The sequence below is a fragment of the Chinchilla lanigera genome, unplaced genomic scaffold (assembly GCF_000276665.1).
Source record: "Chinchilla lanigera isolate Chin_1 unplaced genomic scaffold, ChiLan1.0 scaffold00059, whole genome shotgun sequence".
Taxonomy (NCBI): Eukaryota; Metazoa; Chordata; class Mammalia; order Rodentia; family Chinchillidae; genus Chinchilla; species Chinchilla lanigera.
Genome location: NW_004955460.1, coordinates 5,112,999 through 5,133,459, shown reverse-complemented (window position 1 = coordinate 5,133,459; position 20,461 = coordinate 5,112,999). Strand labels below are relative to the sequence as shown.

The 20,461-nt window shown below is 35.8% G+C and overlaps 1 protein-coding gene across 3 annotated transcripts in view; it reads right to left on the bottom strand.

The window, feature by feature from the left end:
* The window catches only part of LOC102021528 (probable C-mannosyltransferase DPY19L2), a 60,665-nt gene that overhangs the window by 4,248 nt on the left and 35,956 nt on the right, over window positions 1–20,461 (bottom strand). For 2 of the 3 annotated variants that reach the window (XM_013521261.1, XM_013521262.1), the window contains exons 14-21: window positions 19,575–19,676; window positions 18,169–18,240; window positions 12,506–12,552; window positions 9,342–9,393; window positions 7,779–7,898; window positions 6,556–6,730; window positions 5,088–5,187; window positions 3,151–3,276 (exon numbers count right to left, since the gene is read on the bottom strand). In XM_013521261.1, coding sequence (XP_013376715.1) covers window positions 3,151–3,276; window positions 5,088–5,187; window positions 6,556–6,730; window positions 7,779–7,898; window positions 9,342–9,393; window positions 12,506–12,552; window positions 18,169–18,240; window positions 19,575–19,676 — 794 coding nt within the window. The remainder of the gene's footprint in view (window positions 1–3,150; window positions 3,277–5,087; window positions 5,188–6,555; window positions 6,731–7,778; window positions 7,899–9,341; window positions 9,394–12,505; window positions 12,553–18,168; window positions 18,241–19,574; window positions 19,677–20,461) is intronic. The other variant, XM_013521263.1, reaches the window with a different exon arrangement.

The window sequence follows — 20,461 nt, the reverse complement described above, 5'->3', positions numbered from 1 at the left end:
TCAAAGCTGTTTTGGTTCTTCCAAGTCCTTTGCACTTTATCAGTGAGCTAGAGAATCAGCTTTGCAAGTTTTATTCCTCCCGGGACATTGCTTGCAACTGAATTGAACTTGCAGATCAGTTTAGGGAGAACAGACAACTTCGTGTTCACTATTCTGACCCATGACCACGGCACATCTCTCCATTTATTTTGGTGTTTTATTCCTCTCAATAGTGTCTCGTTATTTTTAATGTGCAGGTATTATACATCATATATTTAATATTTTATGTGATTATAAATGTCAGTTAAAATTTCAATTTCGAGTTGTTGCTAATTAGAATTAGAATTGATTGTATATCCTGTATTCTTGCTAGACTTATCTATTATCTCTAGTACTTTTCTGGTAATTCCACCAGATTAACTATAGATTAAATTGTATCTGAAGAGACAGCTTTCCTTCTTCCTAAGTGGTATGCTTTTTATTTCTTTTCCTTGATGTACTCTTTTGGCCAAATCAACAACACAATATTTATGGGTACTAAGAACAGAATTCTTCTTGTTCCTGACTTCAGTGAATTGTCTTTGCCTTGGACTCTAATATAAGTTGTACTTTCTTCATAGATAGTTTTTAGCAGGCTGAACAAGTTACCTTCTGTTTTTGGTTTATAAACATTTAAGAATTTTTTTTTTTTGGTGTCTTTTTTTGAAACAGGGTCTCACTATGCAGTTCAGGCTGGCCTTAAGCTTACTTTGTAGCCCAGGCTGGCCTCGAACTCACAATGATCCTCCTGCCTCAGCCTTCCGAGTTCTGGGATTACAGGCATGCACCATCACACCCGGTTAACATTTAGGGATTTTTAACACTTATTTTGGTTATTTTTTTCCAGCTTTAATCTCATTATAATCACAGAACATAGTTTGTATGATGTGAATCATTTAGAATATTTTGAGACTTGTTTTATGTCTAGAATATGGTCTTGCTTTGTAAACACCATAGTCTGTTTACACTTGGGAAGAATTCCTACAGTATGCTCTTGGGGGTTGTGTTCTATAAATGTCAATGAATTCATATTTGTTGGCAACATCATTCAAGTTTTCTACAGACTTGTTGAATTTCTACTTATTCTTCCTATTTCTAAGAGGTCTGTTAAAATTTCTGAGCATATCATGGGTTTGTCTATTTTTTCTTTACAATTCTATCAGGTTTTGCTTAATGTATTCAAATACTGTGTTATCTGGTGCATCAGTGTTTAGGGTTGCAACATTCTCTACAAAAACATTCACTGTAAAGTGACTGCGCTTAACCGGGATAATATTCTTTGCATTCACATGTACTTAATCTCATAGTATTATAGCCAGTCCAGCTCTTTTCTGACTAGCGTAGCAACTATTGTCCTTTCTCCAATGTTAACTTTTAACCTATTCATTTCTTTATATTTAAGCAATTTGTAAAAGGTAGTGTATAGTATGGTCTCACTTTATTATGCAGTCTGCCACTTCCTGATTTTTATCAATGACATTTTGTCTGGTATTAGTTTCCTATTCTAGCTGTGACAAATCGTCACACATTTTGTAATTTAAAGCAAAACAGATTTATTCTCTCTCAATTCTGGAGGGAAGAGGTCCAAAATCAAGATGTTGCAGCTCCAGTCACTCAGGAGGCTCCAGCGGAAAATCCACCTGCTTGCCTTTTCCATACTCTGCTTTCATGGTCACATCACCTTCGCCTCTGACTCTCTTGTCTTCTCTTATAAGGACCCTGTACTTACACTATTCCTACCTGGGTAACTGAGGTAATCTTCACATCACAAGAGCATTCATGGAGTCAGACTTCTACATGAGTAACATGCTTACAGTTCCTTGGTATTCAAACCCCAACATCTTGAACCATGATTTAGCACAAAGACCATTTCCACGTAATATGATTACCAATGTTGTTAGATGTAAATCTGTCATGTTGCTGTTTCCTATTTGTACCATTTAATCTTTATTCCCCATTTGCACTTTTTCTGCCATCATTTGTGGAAAACAATTTTTATGATCCCACATTAAACTTGTTTGCTGCCTTGTTAGCTGTAATTCATTGTTTTGTTATTTCACTGACTGCAATAGTGATATAGGATATATCTTATAGACAGTTCTCGAGGATGTTTGGACTTATGATATCTTGAGTTTATGATACTGTGAAAGAAATACACTGTAGAGTCCATACTTTGAATTTTGACCTTTTCCCAGCTAGTGAATTGTAATACAATATTCTTCTGAGATGCCTGGCGAGGGCAGTTAGCCACAGTGGTCACTCAGAGTGGGATGGGAAAGATAGAATAATGGATCTTCTACCATGTACTGTGTGGCTAAGCTACGATATTCTGCAGGTTGCGTGTATTAAATGATTTTTCCACATAGAGTAGTTTCAATTTACAACGGGCTTTGGGGACATAGCCCATCTTGGGTTGAGGAGCATCTACACTGAGTAGGGGAGAAATGGGGACACAACCCCATCTTGGGTTGAGGAGCACCTACACTGAGTTACCAGCACTGTTTTTATATATTGTGGTTCATCTTTTTTCCCATCCCATCACCTTGACAAAACACTCACCTGAGCATGTATATGAGATATTTAACACTTAGAATAGGTTTGATGTTAAATGATTTAACCATGTCTTATCTATCAATACCTGTTTTTAAATTATCTTAGTATCTGTCTTTTTTTTTTTTTGTACTGGGAATCAAACTCAGGACCTTGTGCTTGCCAGGCCAGGCACTATGCTGCGGAGCTACATCCTCGGCCTTGTCATGAATTTGCCCAGCATATTTTGCATCTCTGATTTTTCACAATTACATGATCAACATGGCTCTTTAAAAAATGTTTCCCATGTTTCATCTTTTTGGCTATATGGGCTGCAATTTGTTTAACTGGTCTAGTGTTCTTGTCTGCTAACTCTAGCAAGAAAATTGTACTTTTGAATTACATTCTACTTAAAAGACAGTATGATCTTACTTATCTAAGTTACCTATCTTGTTTAGCTAGAACCCCAGGTTAACAGTTTAATGAAATTCATTGAAAATAGAAAGTCTTGAAATATCAGGACTACTGTAATAGAGTAAAACATTTGTTGCTTTAAAATATGACACATGATATAGCATCGTGTTAAACAGTTTTAACACTCACCTGGTTCTCCAAATACACCATGCTTCTTCTAAAACATAGTAATTCACATGTAATGCCAGCAACTGATTTCTCACTTCTTTTGCAGATTTTCGACTATACACTGAATAAACTATTTTTGTTCGGGCCCTTTAAATTGAAATGGTAACAACTGTAAGCAGAATTTTGAGTAAATGATAATGGATTAAAGAAAACTTGCTATGCTAGCAACTTGAGATTACAACCCTTACTGGATGGACTATTGATGTACATGAAAATAATATAACTTACTTTTGTGATAGCCCTTTCCACATTCCTCCTTAAATTTTGAACATGCAAAAACTTAGAGCAGTTTGAATTTGTATATGCTGCTTTTCAGCATTCATTCTCACCTAAAGTTGTACTAGGTAGCACAATAAGAGCTCAGGATATAAACTGTGCTTCACATACTCCACAAAATAATTAATTTGCACATGGAACATACTGTGATAGAGTGAAAGTAGTTAAAGACTATAGAGAATTTCATTTATAGAAATTCAGAAAAATAGGTGAGTTCAAGTTGAATAAAGCAAATACAATATGTATACAGTGAACATCTAGGATGTTGGAGTAGGTAAAAAAAAAAAAAAAAAAAAGAAAGAAAAAAAAGCACCTCACAGTGCTGGAGATGTGGCTCAGTGGGAGACACCTGCCTAGCATGAAAAAGGCCCTGGGCTCAATACCCAGCACTGCAAAAAAAAAAAAGAAAAGGTAAAATAAATATGCACATAAAAAAGGAAAAGCACCTTACAGAATCACAGGTGCTCACTAAGCTACAGTACAGGACATAGTTTGGTCTTAAGCTGGAATTCTTATGCAATGTTAAATAAATGATCATTTGTACATTAAATATTCCTTAGCATTTGGAGCAATATGGGGTACCTAATCACCATAACCAGCCATAAAACTTTTAAAAATTTGCCTCTAACAATAGACCTAAAGAAGAAAAGATTACCCTGACAATTAACAGAATGATCAATATAAGTTTTAAAAGGCAGCCATGTAAAGAAAACAAAACTTTTGGCTCTTAACATACACTATAGCTTTCACATTCAGCTAGCAAAATACTTTCAATTTTTATCAAAGTATACAACATGGCAAATTCCATATACTTTATTTTCCTGCTTTAAAAAAAGTCATTGGGCACCAGTAAGATCTTGAATGTTTCTTCTGTCGGGCAAAGGGCCTTGTGAGTTCACAGCAGAGGCTGTGAGTCATCCAGCCTCCTCCCACTGCTGCTTAATGAATTTTCCTAAAACAGTCCCCTGTCATCACTGTCTGTCTCTATTTCTATGCTATATTTGTGACACATTTTTCACTAAGCAAAAGTAAGTTTTCCTTTTTTCACTTTTCTGAGGTTTATTAAAACTGCTCCTGACTTGAAGACAACAATATGCAATATAACAAGCATTGGTGAATTCCCACCATCTTGTCTAGTAAAGCTCTGTATTATTTCTCATTTTTTTTATTATTCTTTATCCTCTTTAATGGTTTGATCAATTTTGAATTCTTACATCTGGTAATCTGAAGAACTTCGTTGGAGACAGCAATATGTAATGCAACAATCACTGTTAATCCCTGTCATTTTTTTTGAAACCCCCTATCATTTTATTGTTATTGCTTTGTTTTGTTTTTGTCTATGTTCTTGGTATTTTTTATTAATTTATTATCTTTAAAATAAAATAAATAAATAAATAAATAAAACAGCTTCAGAGGAAACAGGCTTATACTGTTATTTCTGGATGATTACTACAGATTTTTTTGAAACTGCAAAAAACGAATATGAGATGAGTACGTGTGTGTGTGCGCATGGGTGAGTGTGAGTGTGTGTGTGTGCGTGTGCACGGACAAACACCCCCTGTTCGCGAGAACCAGCAGCAGGCAGAGCATGAGTCAGGGTGAGATGGTCAACAGGTGCCAACCTCATGTCTGCGTCCTCGTAGTGCGGGTGGTTCACAATGGGGTGCAGTGTGGACAGCTTGATGCTCGCTGTTGTCTGCATGGTACCTGCGAAAACAGCATCTGAAAATCAAAAAAACCAAGTTAAAATTATCCGCAGTATTTGAATTCAATGATTCAAGTTAAGAAAGAAAGATAAATAATAACCACAAGGGCTTGGGGTGAAGGTCAGTGGTGAAGTACTTGTGTTGCATATACAAAGCGCTGGGTTTACTTCTAGGAAAAAAAAAAAAAAAGAAAGAAAAAATATATATATATAAATATATATAAAATAACCATTGACAGCATTCCTTTTATTCACTCAGTAGTTACGCTTGCCTGCTAGTCTAATAACTAACTTCTGTTACACTGGCAGTAGGGACTATGCTCTATTTTCACAAGGATTAAGTGATTCCACCTGCACACCTCTGTGGGGAAAGCTACACTTCCCTCACTGCGTAGGTGAAGAAAAAGACACAGCAAAGCGAAGTGAGTCACCAAGACTGCACGGATAAAGAACACACAGCTCAGCCTCTGGGCCTCTGGGTGGCAGCTTCCTGTCACATGTGAGCAACATACAGGAATAGCGAGAAGGGGATGTTTCCTATCTTGTGAAGTTAAAGCATTTTGAATGGTAGGAAATGAGAGACTGCTACGAAAGGCAAGTCTCATGGCGTATTTCCAAAATGACCTTGTGTGTTATGAAGCCTATGGTCTTGTGGATGTGCCCGAGGAGAATACTGTGGTCTCTCCTCAGATGGCCTGAAAATATTCATCATTATGTTCTCTTAGTTGCTGAGTCTAGATCACCTACACATCTCATCAAGCCAGTTCGTTACTTATTAGTGGCACTGTTCGCGTGGCATGTATGCACTTGGTCATAACTAGGACTATATCAAGATCTACCACCTGATGTCAGTTTCAGTTTTGTTTATTGGAAGACCAAAACAACCAAATGCTTACTTCCTGACATTTTTGTACAATAAATGCTCATGTTCTTAGGAAAGATATAATCATTTTTAATCAGCACAATAAAATCAGTAATAAAAACAATGCATATTATTCAGGTCTACCAAACAACCAAATGTTTATTTTCAAGTATCAGTAAGTATTTTCAGTGTTAACTTCGAAGGAAAACACAAAATACAGTACCTGTGAAATGCTGGCAACACAGTATCACAACAGACTATTAGGCCTAGACTAGGAAAGATCACAATTCAGGTTTGAAGCACAGTTTGCATTTATTTGCATGTGTATTGCTTCCACCCCACTGTAAAGCCAAAAAACTGTAAATTAACTCCTGTAAATCTAACTACACACACACACATACACACACACACACACACACATACACACACATACACACACACACACGTAAAGAATGCTAAATGTTTAGAAATATACCTAAATATACATAAAAGTGAGGTTACACATAATGAAATAGTTGCATACCTGGTAAGGTATTGTACTTGATCCACTGTAGAAGTTCTTCCTGAGGCAAATTAGTGAAATCTCCTTTTATGCTCCACTGATTATGTAGGTTTGCACAACCTTGTACTGACATCACAATTAGAATGCCAAAGATAACACGCTCAGAACGAAATCTACGAAAAAGCCAGCCAAAGAGCTGAAATAGATTAAGAAAATGTTTATTTTTAATTCTTATACAAAGAATATGATAAAGTCAAACATAAATTCTCATCTTACTACTAAAGCCAAGGCAGATTATGTTTTGCTATCAGCAAAACAAACACATAATTAGCATTACCTATTGCTTAAGAACAACAAATATGTTTGGATTACTTGGCCCAGATAAAATGGAGCTTTCTCTCCTCTAAAAATAATTACGGAAGGAATACCTAATCCTTCTAGCACCAATTTACAATCAGCAGATAAGATGAGCACAATTTGTTTTATTTTGTTTTGTTTTGTTTTTGTATTTCTTCGGTACCACGAATCAAACTCACGACCTTGTGCTTGTCAGGCAGGCACTGTACCACTGAGCTAAATCCCCAGCCCCTAGATGAGCACAATTTTGAAACATCCTAGAACCAATCCTTTAACATGTGGCTGCCTTTTATGAATGTCTTGATTAATTATGAAAAATCTACTAGCATTGATATATATATATATATATATATATATATATATATATATTTTTCCCCCTCTCAGGAAAATAGGATCATGATACTTTTACACACTCATAATCAAAATGTAGGTGCTTCTAGAGGTGACACAATTCTAGCTAATTTATCTAGCGATTTTGTACATTAGATACAGTAAGAGAACCACAGAATTGATGGCTGCTCTTAGGATTCTCTGAGCCAAACAGGACTGTTTCAGAGGCACTCCCCAGCACCTGCTTAGGGCTGTACAGGTACCACAGGGTGGCTCTGGAGGCTGGAGACTGTGTTTGAGGACAGGACACCAACAGAGGGGAAAGTGCTGCTTTACTCGTCATAGAAACATGGCCTACACTCTAGCAATCATTTTCAAAGACAGCTGACTCACTTTGCATACTCAGTGAGTCATGAACTATCATTTTAAACAATTTAGATTAGCTAATTTAAAAACACACAGTCCTTTTACGTTTTGGACCACCCAGCAAAGCCCCGGCAACCATACTGTGTTTGCTCAGTTATCATAGTCCAGTTGTACAACAATGGACCCCTTACCTGTCGAGAGCAGATCAAGGAAGCCATTACACACATGTGTGGTGTCAGAAACAGCTTCAGCCTCAAAATCAAAACGGCAAGGGCTGCAAATGCGAACAACTGCAGTGTGTGAAAAACCAGCTGTAAAAATACAAAACACAATGACACTTTCACTTTATGTGTTTTACAACAAATAAGTCTGTATATTAAAACTACTATTATTTATTAGGCCAAAGATCTGACATATTATTATGCCTATTAACATTTATTCATTAACAAAGATCCAGTGAATGTCTGTTAAAGCCAGTCACTGTTGTGGGGCTTCAGATACAACTCTGAGCAACTCTCGCCCTTGTCAGGCTGAGACTTAGCGTGTTTAGGGAGGGCTGGTAACAAGTGGACCCAGCAAGTAAATGAACCTGTTCCAGCCCAGTACAGAGAGGTGAGTGCACGGCCAAGAGCCTGGGCGAGAGAAAGAGCCCAGGACTGCAGGGCGCGCTGTGGCCACAGGCGGGAGCTGTACTGTAAGATGATTACACTACATGGATTGCATTGAAAAGGTGCCATCCGAGCAAGGATTTGCACAGTGTGAGAGGTGAGCCTAGGGACAGATATAGGGAAGAGTGCTTGTCACACAAACGGTCACTCAGTCAATACCAGGAGTGACAGCAGCACAGGTACTTGATCATTTTAAAAAGAATAGACATACATATCAATATATGTACTAATTTGCAGGGCACCCTGCTTTGATCTACATGACAATTCTACTGAGCAAAGGTTTCAAAGAAAACTTCTCTAACAGATATTTATAAAATACCACCTCACTAGAAACTGGGACAATGAATAAGGGCAAATAGCTAATGCAACAAAAAGCAGACAGTAACTAAATATTTATGTTCTAATTCACTAATATTCAAATTAAATGTTAAAGAAAATGAGGTATTTCCATTTACAAAATTGATTTGATATTTATACTGTGTGTTAGGGAGACTGCAACAAAACAAACACTAAAATGATAAATTGGTACATTGTGATCTTTCAAATTATTTGTCAGAACTTAGACAAGAGCCGACTCTTTTGACTTCAACTGCCATTCTAGGAATTTATCTAAGTGAATAATCAAAACACAGATGTGCTACAAAAGATTATCACTGAAGTGTATTTTTAACAGCAAAAAGGGAAACAAGTGACTAATAAACAGGAATAAGAAACAAATTGCTACATTTCTACAGATACATGGCTAATAAAAATGACATTAAAATATTATTCAATGGCATGGAAAAGTTTCTAGGATATAAAACTGCATAGAATACTAGCTCTATAAAAAAACTTGAAAATATCTGTATACACAGAGTGGTGTAGGAGAGGATGTTGTATGAAGACATACTAAAAGTAAACTGATATTATTTCTGAATGGTAACTGTTCTATATTTTCCAAATTGGTTTACAAATCCCTACTACTATTCAGAGTGAGAGCGGACTGCACAGAAGGCTCAGCAGCAATGCATTACCACTGCTCAACAACTCAAGCAAGGCGGCGCCCTCGTGAATTATATTGAACTAGAATTTAATGCAGTAGCCTACCACAGAGTGAAATGAGGAGACCTTTACCTCACCATGTTCAAGGAGCTGTTTTCTGGAATAAAACAGAAATATTATCTATTTACTGAATGTTCACTAGAGTATGATTATATAAGAACAGTTTCATTTATTCTTAGATTTTTGAAACTTGATTTTCTCTAAATGAGTTGGGAGCATAAAACAAAAATAAAGATTAGATAACACTACTACAGACTGCATTACTTTAAAAAGCATAATTTACAGTCATCTTATATAAAGTTTATTCAGAAGTTCTTCTTTGGTTAAGATAAAATGGGTTTTACTGATTCCCAGAAGTTTTGTTGTACCTCTGCAAGGATAAATGAATAGAAACTCGTTGTATTACATATTCAAGATATGTATCATAAACATAATACTTGAGATAACTACTGTTGTAATTTTGATTTTTCATAATTATAAACCACATGAACATCTTTGTACATAAACCTCTGTGAGCATTTCTGAATATTTTCTTAGGAAAAAGTTCTACAAGAAAAATTACTGGGTAGACAAATTTATTTTTAGTTCCAGCAAAGGGATCCTGATTTACTAAATGCTTACACCACTGTGTAGTGAGTACAGTAGGAATGAGATAGGTATCATTCTTATCCTCATAGTGCTTATGTTAGACTCACAAAAGAGGTAAGAGACTATACATTTTATTGTTGCACTGGATATTTTATAGAAGTTTTTACAGGGTGCAAACGCCTTCTAATACCAATTTTGCGGTAGGAGAGAGAACTAAGATAGCATTCAAAAGAAATTCAAGGGCACAAAGACTTGCATATTTAAATAAGAGTGGTTAGGGGAAGCTCTCTTGAGTCAGCAGGGGCCTCACCACATTACCCGGGTTCTGCAGTAGCTTCTTGCCTCCGATGCAGCCAAGCAAGGGACGCTTCCCCCACTGCTCCAGAAACCTTCCAGTCACAGCAGAACTCTGCAGTGAGCTGCTACATGCAAGGAAGAAGCCCAGGAAGGGAGTAACAATTATAACTGCCAAGGATGTCCTCCCGTACACCATAAGTACTGATGTAAATAAATATAACAGCTGATTCCAGATGTGCATACTCAGGATGACAACAGCAAGAAAGCTAAACATCAGATAAAAGAAGTAAAAATTCTGACCTTTCAGGAAATAGGATTAATGCAAGAAATAAAAGAGTATTAAATGAAAATTCCAGTTATTATCCTCAGTTAAGTTTGAGAGGATAGCACATTCATACAGTTAGATAAGTTACAATGAAAAGGAGCTTGCAGAAATTCTGGAGAAAACAAATTTTCATAACTTAAAGTCCAAAACTATGGTTTAAAAAATCAGAATGTATACAGTTGAAGTTGGTAAATTAGAATCCAGCCAGAGATTCTGAGAACATAGAAAAAAAGAGATAATATAATATAAGTAATAACAAAGTTAAAGAAAACCTAACGCAAGCAGAAAGAAAAAAATTCCCATGCTGAAAAAAGATTTCAGTGCTCAAATTATAATATCCTTAGCAATAAACCTTTCTCTCCCTCTCTTATACACACATACACACACACACACACACACACACACACACACACACACATATACACACACACCTCCAAAATGTTGAATAAAACTCAGACATAGCCACTAAACAATCTGTCAGGTGAACACGAGGGCAAAATTATTGCACTTTTCAGTTAAGGAAGCACTCAGAAAATAAACCATCTCTATACTCTCTAAAAAGTATCATTCTGAAAATTATAAAATATCAACAAAAGATACTTAGAAGACATAAATAAATGGAAATATAGCCCACCCAAAACAATATATAGGCTCAGCACTGTACCAAAATCACTATGGCATTTTCTGCAGAAATGGAAAAAAACAACAATAACTCCATAAAAGTATGAAACACAAAAGTTCGTGAACAGCCAAATCAATCTTGAAAATAAGTTACAAACTTAGTGGTATAACATTTCCTGACTTCAAAATATATTTTGAAGCCTGTAATCATAACTTTATGTCTTGGGCATAAAGTCTGACATGCATACTGGTGGAAAAGCAGAGAGCAGTCCAGAAATAAATTGATGCTTCTACAATCAGCTGATCCTTGACCACTGTATCAATGCTACCTAAGGAGAAAAGGTAATCTCTTCCTTAGAACTTTTCAGCATATGGTGTTAGGTAAACTACAAATACGCATAGAAAGAATAAAATTGAACCCTTACATGATCACACACATAAAAATCACCTCCAATTAAAGATTAAGACTTAAGCTATAAAATGCCTCGAAGAAAATGTAGAAGAAAACTTTCATACCATTACTTTTTGGTGGGGTTTTCTTGACTATCACTCAAAAACTCAGGTAATAGAAACAAAGATAGATAAATGGAACTACACCAATTTAAAAACCTTCTTTAAAAAGTCAAGAAGAAGTATAGCCAAAAATGTTATGAAAACATGCAGAACTTTTCTGAAAAAAACTTATAAAATAATCAGAAAAGGTTTAAACTTTGAGGGGCCAGGGATATAGCTCAGTGACACAACTGCCTGCCTGGCAAGTGTAAGGTTGTGAGTTTGATTCCTGGTACCCAAGATAAATAATTAATTAATTAAACTTTGATAGTATTGGCATGCATACAAATGCAGGAAAATGGGCATTTTTACTACTATAATTTTGCAACTTTTACAAAATTATAAAATGTTCATACCTTATGATCTAACAGCCCCATTTTAGACTCTATGCTATTTAAGTGTGCAAAAGTATATATGCAAGGATGTTCACTACTCATAGTACTGGTTGCTAGAACAAAAGTTAAATATAATCTAAATATCCATATGTAAGGAAATAGCTAGATACATGGTGGCTCCTCATGTTGAAGAACAGTAGAATTCAAAGACCATTACAAAACATAAGGAAGATATAAATTAAATCAATCTAAATTTTGAGTTATTTCACAAACACAGTATTTGCAACACAAGTTAAAATAAAAAGGAATCCATAAGAACAGCAGTATTTCCATAAAACATGTAAATTTGGTTCCTATTTCCTTTCTTAATCATAATGGTAAAGATTAATGTATGCATATATAAAGATATACATATATAGAAAAATCAATATTTCATTAAGTTATTTAATCATCAATGTGGTATGTCATTAACACAATTGTGGTAGAGTTACCTTAGGTAAGTGTTTGTAGATAAGGCACATAAAACGTCACGAATAGTCTGTGAACAGAAGAAGCATTTTTTCATGTTAAAGTGAGTTTTCAGGAACAGTGAAATCCCAGCTTTGTCAAAGGCAAACTGCTTCTTTAAATGATAATTTTCTGCTCTACAAAGAAAGAACAGATCTTCAAGTACACTTGAGCTCTGAAATCCCAGGCTCCTCTGAAGTGGATAACTACTTCTAATGTTAAAATTCACATTTTTTACTGGGTAGGGGAATAGAGGGGTATACATTGTTGTGCACACAGATGGCAGCTTCTCCTGTGCATTTGCAGAGCCTTGCTAGCAAGTGAGGCTTTCTCGCTTACCCCACTGGCCCATGTTTTATTTCAGCCAAAACTCTGAATTATAATGAATTAGGTATGAATATATAAGCCTCCCTGGTTACTCTTCCAAGCCGGTGTGACTGCTACAGGAGGCTTATGAAACTCATCAGAATGGACCCAGTAAAGGTGAGCATGGGAAAAGTGGAAGCATGAAATGGAAATGTAGAGTTGGCCCAAGTGAAGACAGCAGGAAACACAAAACTTTTAAGGCTAACTTAAAATGCCTCTCTCCACAGGGTAAGTGGCTTATAGCTCAAAGATAAACATGCAAAAAAATAGTTGGATCGTGACTCTAATTGAAAATGAAATCTAAGTTTAGACTTCCTAACTTCTCTCACTGATTCAAAAGCATCCTTCACAGAAGAATGTGTCAAATTTATAGGAACGTAAGCACATCTGAATGCTATAATTTATCATGCTTGAAGTGACATAAATGAGATTCTAGTCCTCTGGACAAGCAAATGCCAACCTGAGGGTATAAATGATAAAACAATCATTTCCATGAGTTTAAAATTCTGTACAGTCACTGGAATGTCACACCAGACACACCATCTTTCCTAAGAAGTGATTGTGTAGAAGTGACAACTTCCATGAACATCAGCAATATCCTTGAAGGGAGAAAGAATCCCCAACAGGACAAATAATGAATGATTTTCAAGTAAGCAGAGAGGAGAGAAGCTTTGGTAATGGCAGGGATGGGAGTATGAGAGAGAGAGAGAGAGAAAGAGAGAGAAAGAGAACAGTTGCTACTGCACATGTACAGTATGGGTTGTGGTGTGTGGTGTATCTGCACATTACTCATGTGCTTATGAATCTTGATTCTTAGTTTTTAAAAAATACAGCAATAACACGTCTACCTAGCACTTTCTCCCACACTGGCTGTCTCTCCACTAAAAACAAAGTGCATTCACCTATTAGCCTGCAAGAGGAGCCCTGTAAGAATGCCATAACTGGCTATGATAGAACAGAAATGGATACTGGGAAAATTTTTGGCCAGGAAATGGAGAGCAGCTAACTTGTTCCCACTTAACCCACTCCTTCTTATTTCCTCTTGAGTCAGATTAGGGCACGCCAAGCTGGCCAGGAAAGTGGGCGTGATCTATTATCACTGAGTTCCAGAACACCATGTGCAGAACACTTTCCAGAGTCCTTCACTGGGAACTAATCAAACAATGGTATCCTCAGTGCTTCTGGAAAAAACCCAGGCATGTTTTTGATAAGATGGCCTAGACCTGACTCTCCCTGAGAACTGGAAGATACAAAAGACAGCTTTCATCAAGCTGGGTGCCACTGTTGACACTTTCAGTGATCCATCCTGTTTTTTTGCAGGGTGTGCCTCCTTTCTTGCCTTTAGTTGAGGAAAACGTGCTCTGCAGAGCATGTTTATTTGTTTTTCATACCTTTAATACATGTAAAACCTTGCCACCTAAAAGTTTGTCTTTACCAATTCTTTGTTGAGGAAAGAACCTAGAAAACACCTCTTTAAGGAGACTCCAGAATCCCAGAACGCAGTGACACTCTAACCTGTCTCTGACTGGTCTCTAAGAAACTAGACCAAGGGGGAAATAATACAGATGTAATGGAGGTGCCTGCTCACATAAATTATTCATACTCTATGTGAAAACTAAGGAATGAGGCATGTGACATGGGAACATATGCAGAAAATATGCAGTTTCCCTTTAAATACAGAAAACTCTTCTCAACAGAATCACTACTGCTATGGTGGTAGAGAAATAATGTTATGGGTATCTACTAAAAAGTATAAAATAAATACATGTTGAGGTAAGGCAACACAACTGGTAAAAAATATGAATAAAACTTGTTTAAAAAAAAGAAAAACAAACCTCTAAGGGCCCTGTTAAAGTTGATATGGTGTATTAACTTGAGGAATTTAAAAGCTTAATTAAGTAACTCAGCAGTTTTATCCCTTGGGCAAAAAGGATATGTCTTTTTTGTTTTAAGATGTTCTTTATTGTATCAGTGTAAAAAGTTTAAAAGGTTAAATGAGTGATTGAGCAGGGGGCCAGGATTTTTATTTTATATGTATTGTGAACCTGTGTAAAAACAGGGCATAGAGATTATGTGAGTGCTACACACCCCTTGGGTGTGGGTAGCCTGTTTATAATATAAAACAAAAGAGGCTTGTTGCCCATCCTCCCCGTTTTGCTCTTGTTGCTTTGCTATCTTTCACTGCCATAAATGTTTGCCCTCTGCCACATGCCACTCTGCCTTGGAGCCAGCCAAATATAGACTAAAACCTCCACAAACTGTACACTGAATAAGTTTCCTTCCTTAATTTTGGGCATTACATATTTTGTCTCAACAGCAACAAAAAAGTAACCAAGACAGAATTTGGTACCAGGAGTGGGATCATTGCTGTGACTGTACCTGACATTTGGCTCAAGAGCCTCTGGTTTGTGGCAAGTGTTCAGAAAGGTTTGGAGATGTCACCTAAAAGAACAGAGCTCAAACACTTTCAGCTATTTTGTGTGGGAGACTCTGGTCAGAGCTCAGAAGACCAGCAGGCTGATAAAAATCCTACTGGTAAAGATCGGGCCCAGGAGGTTTCTGCTGGGAAGAAGGACTGCACTGGTTGTTAGATTCCAGATGATGTATGTTATGGCTTGGCAAAACTTTGTCTGCATTTTGCTGCGTCCAGAAAATTTGCCTGAGACTGGGATTAAGGGCGGCAGCAGACTGATTAATCTGGCAAAGAAAAATTCAAGGCAGTCGAATGTTGTGACAGTGGCATGGCTATAGTTGGGGGCTTTTAGCCAGATTTATATTAAAAATCAAGAGCAAAGAGGACAGCAAGATGATTTAAAATGGTCAGTTGGCCAAAAGAAAAAAGCTCCAGTAAAGCTATAGACTACAAAGATAAGGCTGAGGAGATCTCCATTGCTAAGAAAAATAGGGAAAAAATCAAAAAGATGGTTTAAGGACATCACAAAGAGCAACAAGTTTCCACCCTTTCCAGCCTAAAAACTGCAAAGGAAAAGGCTTTGCTTTAAAAACAAATGCTGCAGAGCTCCACGTTCCAAAATGGCGGCAGCGGCTGCACCAGGTTCCCAAATGGTGGCGGCATAAAAAATTTGTTCCTCAAAATTTGATTCAGAGTGCCCAACAATCCAGACACAACCCCTATGGCCAAAAAAAAAAGCTTGGCTATTGCTCCAGGTGGCAACAGACCTTGACATCACCCACGTGACACTGGTTTTAGACACATACAAAATACAAGAGTTCTGAGGTTAAAAAAGCTTCCACCTTGATTTCAGAAGGCCTAGGAAGCCAGGCAGTGTGCCCCTGAGAGGACAGTGTGTAAAACTATAAATATAAAACAAAAGATATAATAAAAACCTCAAAAGTTTAAGAAAACCAAAAATATAGATTGTCTAAAAAAGCTACAAAGTGGACCTAAAAAAAAAAAAAAAAAAGCCATCAGAGCTATAACCACCAAAAATACCATGGGGTAGAGTTATGCAAACCCTTTAGAGCTCACAGTGTGCCACAGATTGATTCAAATGCTCGACATAAAACTACAAGACATAATGTTAGCCCTACTAGATTTCGACTTGCTTTAGTCCCAATGCTTTATATCCCCATTTATACATTTTAAAATGATAATGTTTCTTTTGTGCCATTACATGTTAAAAGTGTTTAACTTTTCATTTGTACAGGGGCTTACAACTAAGAGTTTGCCTTACATCACAAAAAAAGCAAGAGGCTTAAACTTTTTAACAATGTTATAACTGTTAAGACTTTGGCAAGTCTTGGAGATAAACTAAAATGCGTTTTACATAAAAAAATATACACAAGTCTTTGGGGGGCAAAATGTTATGGTTGTAATATAATATAATGTTAATAAACTAAATACTGGTCCTTAAAGATTGTTAAACTGTGTAATAATGTGCAAGTTATAAAATAATAAAAATAATGTCTTTATATTTAAAAACTGGTTTAAAAAAATGTGTCTAGTTGCCAAGTTGACAAAGGGTGGATTGTTATGGTTGATACTTTGTGTCAACTTGAGGAGTCTAAAAGCTTAACTAAGTAACTCAGCAGTTCTACATCCTGGGGTAAAAAGATCATGCCCTTCCTGCTCTAAGATGTTGTTCATTGTGTCAGTGTAAAACGTTTAAAAGGTTAACCTTTTAAAGTGATTGAGCAGGCCGGGTACTTACTTTACATACATCCTGAGCCTGTGCAAGAGAAGTGCATAGAGATTATGAGTGCTACACACCCCCTGGGTGGGAGTAGCCTGCTTAAATATAAAACAAAAAAGGTTTGTTGCACCCCTCCTTTGCTCTTGTTGCTTTGCTATCTTCCACCGCCATAAACATTTGCCCTCTAATCTGTACCACTCTGCCTCAGAGCCAGACAAATATAGACTAAAACCTCTACAAACTCTAAGTTAAATAAACCTTTCCTTCCCCAATTTTAGGTGTTTGATAGTTTGTCTCAACAACAACAAAAAATAACCAAGACAGGCCCTCTGTCATGAAATGGACTTTCAGACACATCACTCCCAGACCAAGCATATGTGGCAGTGGTATTTTAAAGATTATCTCTTCTATTATGATTTTCTTACTTATGCTGCAAAAACACTCAATGTGCAGAAAAAGATAATTTAACTGTCTGTACAAAGTCGGGTGTGGTGGGAATGTCTATAATCTCAGCATTTGGGAGGCTGAGACAGGAAGACAGTAAGTGCCAGACTAGCCTGTAATACATAGCAAGACTGTATTTTAAAAAAGAAAAAAGAAGAAGTGAGGGAGGGCTAGAAGGAACAGGACAAGGAAAAGAAAAAAGAAAATAAATGCTTCTTCAAATTTTTCCTAGCTTGTCTATATTCAAAATAGATCGAGTTCTTTAAATGTGCTTTACATGTGAAGGATACTGAAATAGTCACTATATTTTTCTTTCTTAGTACCTATTGCAATTGGAATTCTTTAGTTATGTATATGATTATTTGCTTAATGTTTCCACTTTCCATCCCCCAGGACTGCCCAAGACAGAGGTGGCCATGCTTTATTTCTCCAGAGCACCTACAATGTTAATGCAGTTCCCCTACACAGTAGAAGATTGGCAAAATCTTTTCAAAGAATAAGTAAAAATATCATTAACAATGTGGATCTTTATAAAAACAAATATAATACTAGATAAAACCTTGACTAAAAAATTTAGAGTATTATCCAACTTAAAAATAAAGAATTGAGAGCAATTATAATTAATCTACTATAGTTCCTGTTTTGAACCTAAAAATAAGTGAGGAAAAATTTTTTGAAAATACCTTTTTAAAGATAAAATAAGTAATCACCATAACAACTGGAAGCAATAACGTTTTTGTGTACCTCAGTGGAGTCTGAAATAGAGCAAATTATTCAAAATAGTTACTGAACTTTACATTAACTTAGTAAAAATCTATGTAAAGTGAGTGTCATAATATTTCTTAAAGGTAAAATGTCATTAGCAAAATACATATTTATAAACTTACACACTCTAATATAAGAATCAAAATTATAAACTAGTTATACAAAATGTTCAATAAGATTAATGATATAACTATTAAAGATTGTCATTTCCTATACTGCAAAGTTCTATTATTTTCATCTGTTAATCTAACAAGAAACAAAGCTAGTCAAAGTAATTACTGGAAGTACGAGTAAATGTAGAAGTAATATCAGCTAAATAATCCTCATAACCTCTTATTGTGATAGAGAGTGACCTGCCATGTAACTGAACTATATTTCTTGAAAGCAGGAACCAGGTCATTTTCTTCTTCACTGGCCTATGGCAAAACCCTGCTGGACAATTAGTGGCCAATAACAAGTTTCTGAATAAGTGAACAACTGATTGGATGAAGAAGAGAATGCAAAATTTCATTATTACATTTATCACTAATTCAGAATTCATCATTATTAAACAAGGATGATCCAGTGACAACTTTTTCCTGTTATATGAAGAAAAAAGCCTCAGGCAAAGGAAAGTGCACTGGCTTGGGAGTGCCAGGATCCACCAGAACCCATGTGTTAATCCTGGCTCCTGTGTGCACATTAGGCAAATCTTTTAAGCTTTGTCTTCTTCATCTGCAAGTGGAAAAATTATATTACATAGTCACTAAGATCCCTTCCTGGTCTTATATTTCACGGCCCTCTAAGGAGATAAATATTTAAAAGCTTAACAATTTATGCATTTTTAAAAAAGGATAAGACCATGTATTTTAAGTCTCTAAAATTTAAAAGGAGTTTTGTGTACTTATTAAAAGCCATTACCAATACTCTGTTAAAATTTTTAATGATATTTGGGATACTAAATGCAATAAAACTTCATTTCTTCCAAACAAATACAAGAATGTGGATTTTAGTCTCCTGAATGGCCCTGCATCTGAAACTGGCCTCAATTATTGAAAGTCATTCATCAGCAGTAAGAGTAACTACTATGGGTTCTATTTATGAGCTACTTTATCTAGATTATCATATTTAACCATTTTTTAAGGATAAAGCCTACTACCTATTGACTTTACAGGTAAAACAGGTGAAGAATGCCATATGGTTACCAAATGTTATAGTCAAAGATGGCAGAGTAAATAAATTTGGTATATCTGAGTAAAAATTTTGAATTTCACACAAAAAGGAAAACTGAAGAGTAAAGTCTACCATACCTGTTAAAAGTGAAAAAATAGAGAAATATTCATACCGCTTGTTCCATGAAATAAGATTCAGGAGCACAGGCATACATTAAGGTATCAAAATTTATATCCCGTAAGATTCTGGCTGCTATAAGGTGAGTCAGGCTAATCTGGAAGAAAATAGAGTAAAATGAATTAGAATTACACAAATGATTATAGCCCATAACTAACTTGCTATAAGAATAATAAATAGATATGTCTCAGAAACCAAATGGAAAAGGCAGAGAATAAAATGTATTATATGCTGAATTATCAAGATAACTGAAAATAAAGAGAAATATAAAAAAAGAAAAATAGAAATAGGTAAAAAAAAAATAAGCAGAGAAGACAATAAAGCTAAAATCAACACTTGTTGGGAAGAAACCACCTTTCAGTTAACCATGACATTAATTTATCATGAAAAAGAATCCAATTACCACTTTCATTTTACACACTGTAAATTACAACTTTCTATGCCTTGATATTTTCATCAAGCCTCCTACACTGACTACATTTTCATTTCTTGATGTGTTGCTTGGTTACCTACTGTCAGTGAGACAAGTATTTTTCCACTGAATTCTCAGAAGGTAGGAAAAGGAAAATATTTAGCATGTGCAGCATGCATTCAAATTATTTGATAGGGACAGAAATTACACCAAGTTTAATCATTAGCAATGTTTTCTTTCATTCACAATTTCTCTTCTCTACCAGCATGAAAGATAATTTAGAGATGTTCTTCGCACTTCTAATTCAAAATAGACCTGCTGACTAACAATGACCACCAGCATTTCAAGTCTTTCTCACATCTATCAGCTAAAGAAAGTCACTTACAACTACCAAAGGAAGATGTGTGTTTTTCTTTTAAGATTTGTAAAAAAAAAATGTAGAGTAAGGCAAGAAACAGAATCAGAGTAAT